The sequence below is a fragment of the Pinus tabuliformis genome, chromosome 3_2 (genome assembly GCF_031772625.1).
Source record: "Pinus tabuliformis cultivar Carrire ecotype Pingquan chromosome 3_2, CPIR1, whole genome shotgun sequence".
In the NCBI taxonomy this organism is placed as follows: Eukaryota; Viridiplantae; Streptophyta; class Pinopsida; order Pinales; family Pinaceae; genus Pinus; species Pinus tabuliformis.
In genome coordinates this window covers 1,120,056,620-1,120,058,834 of record NC_142302.1, presented here as the reverse complement: position 1 = coordinate 1,120,058,834, position 2,215 = coordinate 1,120,056,620, and the positions used below count along the sequence as shown (strand labels likewise).

Genomic DNA, 2,215 nt, shown 5'->3' with positions numbered 1-2,215 from the left:
AACACAGCAACCTATGGACTCATACTTAGGCAAGCTAAAAGGGAGTGGAGAAAAGGTAAAGGAGAAGTCTGGATCCCACCCAACAAATGGTAAATAATGATCCTGGTCTCTTGGAACAGCAGGGGGATGGGCTCTTCCTCAAAATGGAAAGCAATAAAGGATTTGTTAAATCAGGAACACCCAGATCTTCTCCTTATCCAGGAGACCAAAATCACTGAACAGGATTTCCAACATCAAATACAGCACCTCAAAAATTTTACAGGTATTTCAATAGGCTCAGATGGAGCATCAGGAGGGATAGGAACAATTTGGAACAAGAATAATTGGGAAATTATCCACTCACACCTTTGCTCTTGGTGGACTAGAACAGATATGAAAAACAAAGGCACTCAGGAAGTTTTCCACATCTACAACATATATGCCCCAAACCACTACAGGGATAAAATCAGGTGCTGGAACACCATAGATGCAGATCTCATTTCTATCCAAAATAGTAGAATAATCATCGGGGGCGACATGAATGTCATAAGAAATGTGCAAGAAAAATTTGGGGGAAATTTTCATGCAGACACATCTCGGGATAAGCTAGAATCTATCATTCAGTCATACAATCTGCTCAACACTCCTTTGTCAAACGGCAAATATACATGGAACAATAAAAGATCAGGCTCTCATAATATTAAGGAGAGACTGGACAACTTTCTAATTCAGGAAGGAATAGCAGAGAACTATCAGTCCATTAAGAGTTACTTAATCCACGCCTCAGCATCGGACCATAAGCCAGTGATCCTCAACTTGGTCAAAGATCACAATCTGGGGCCACTCCCCTTCAAATACAATAAAATTTGGGACCTCCAAGAAGATTTTCGTGCCCTCATACAAAATCAATGGGAAAAGGAAGTAATCGGATCGCCTCATTTTGTCTGGGAAACAAAATTAAAACACCTCCAGGTTGTCATTAAGCAATGGGCAAAGGAAGTGGCGATCGCTGAAAGGAAAAACAAAATAGACTTGATCGCAAAGATGGAGCGGTGGCATAATGACAAAGAGTCCATCCAATATTCAGAAGAAGATTTAGAGCTAGAAAAAAATCTCTACAAAGAACTCTATCGACAGAATCGAGTAGAGGAGGAGGAACAAAGATTGAAATCTCGTTTCCTGTGGCTGAAAGTCGGCAACAAGAATACCTCATTTTTCCACAATAACATTAAACTCAGGAGAGCTGGCAATCAAATCGACAAAATTGAGGTCGATGGGAAAGAGGTGAAGGACCAAGAAGAAATCAAAGATGCAGCCTACAATCACTTCAAGGCCCTCCTTTCAGCAGCACCTCAGAAAACGGATAGCGCAGACTTTCTCAGTAAAATAGAGTGCAAATTATCATAGGAACATAACCAAGAGCTGGACCAAGACATCACTGAAGAGGAAATTCGCGTTGCAACATTCAGCATGCAGCAAGATAAGGCTCCGGGGCCGGACGGATACACGGTGGCCTTCTATAGACAACACTGGGAAACAATCAAAAAAGATTTTGTCCGGATGATAAAGAATGTCTTCAGAAATCATAAGCTGGGAGAGAACACCAAATCTTCACATATTGCCCTGATCCCCAAGGAAGCAAACCCCCTCTCGTTTGACAGGTTTCGTCCCATTTCTTTATGCAATGTCTCTTATAAGATTATAACAAAAATCCTTGCAAATAGACTCAAAAAAGTCCTTCCTCTTTTAATATCTGAAAATCAAGGGGGTTTCGTTCCAAGTAGGCAAATAACAGATAATGTCATCCTTATACAAGAAGCTATCCACAGCAGTAACAACAGAGGGGAACGAGGAATGATAATCAAACTGGACATGGCCAATGCCTTAGACCGGGTGGACCACTCCTTCCTAACAGCAGCTCTAAAGAAATTTGGGATCTTAAGCAACTTCATTAGCATAATCAATGGGTGCATCTCCAACCCTTGGATTGCACCCTTGATTAATGGCCGACCCAACAAATATTTCAGAAGTTCTAGAGGGCTGAGACAAGGCTGCCCCCTTTCCCCATTCCTCTACATTATCATGGCTGAGACTCTGAGCACCCATCTTGATCACCTTCGCAGCAACAAAGAGATCCCGGGAATCTGTATAGAAAGAGGGATAAAAGAGATAAATCATTCGCTTTTCGCGGATGACACTCTTTTAATTGGTGGAGCCTCCAGCTTAATGGCAAGGA

The 2,215-nt window shown here is 41.9% G+C and overlaps 1 protein-coding gene across 1 annotated transcript; it reads left to right on the top strand.

Moving 5' to 3' along the window:
* The first annotated feature begins 516 nt into the window (after positions 1–516).
* LOC149184597 (uncharacterized) lies at positions 517–1,386 on the top strand. Its single transcript, XM_089415391.1, has one exon. It carries the CDS (start codon positions 517–519, stop codon positions 1,384–1,386), a length of 870 nt encoding a protein of 289 aa, XP_089271517.1.
* Positions 1,387–2,215: the final 829 nt, after the last annotated feature.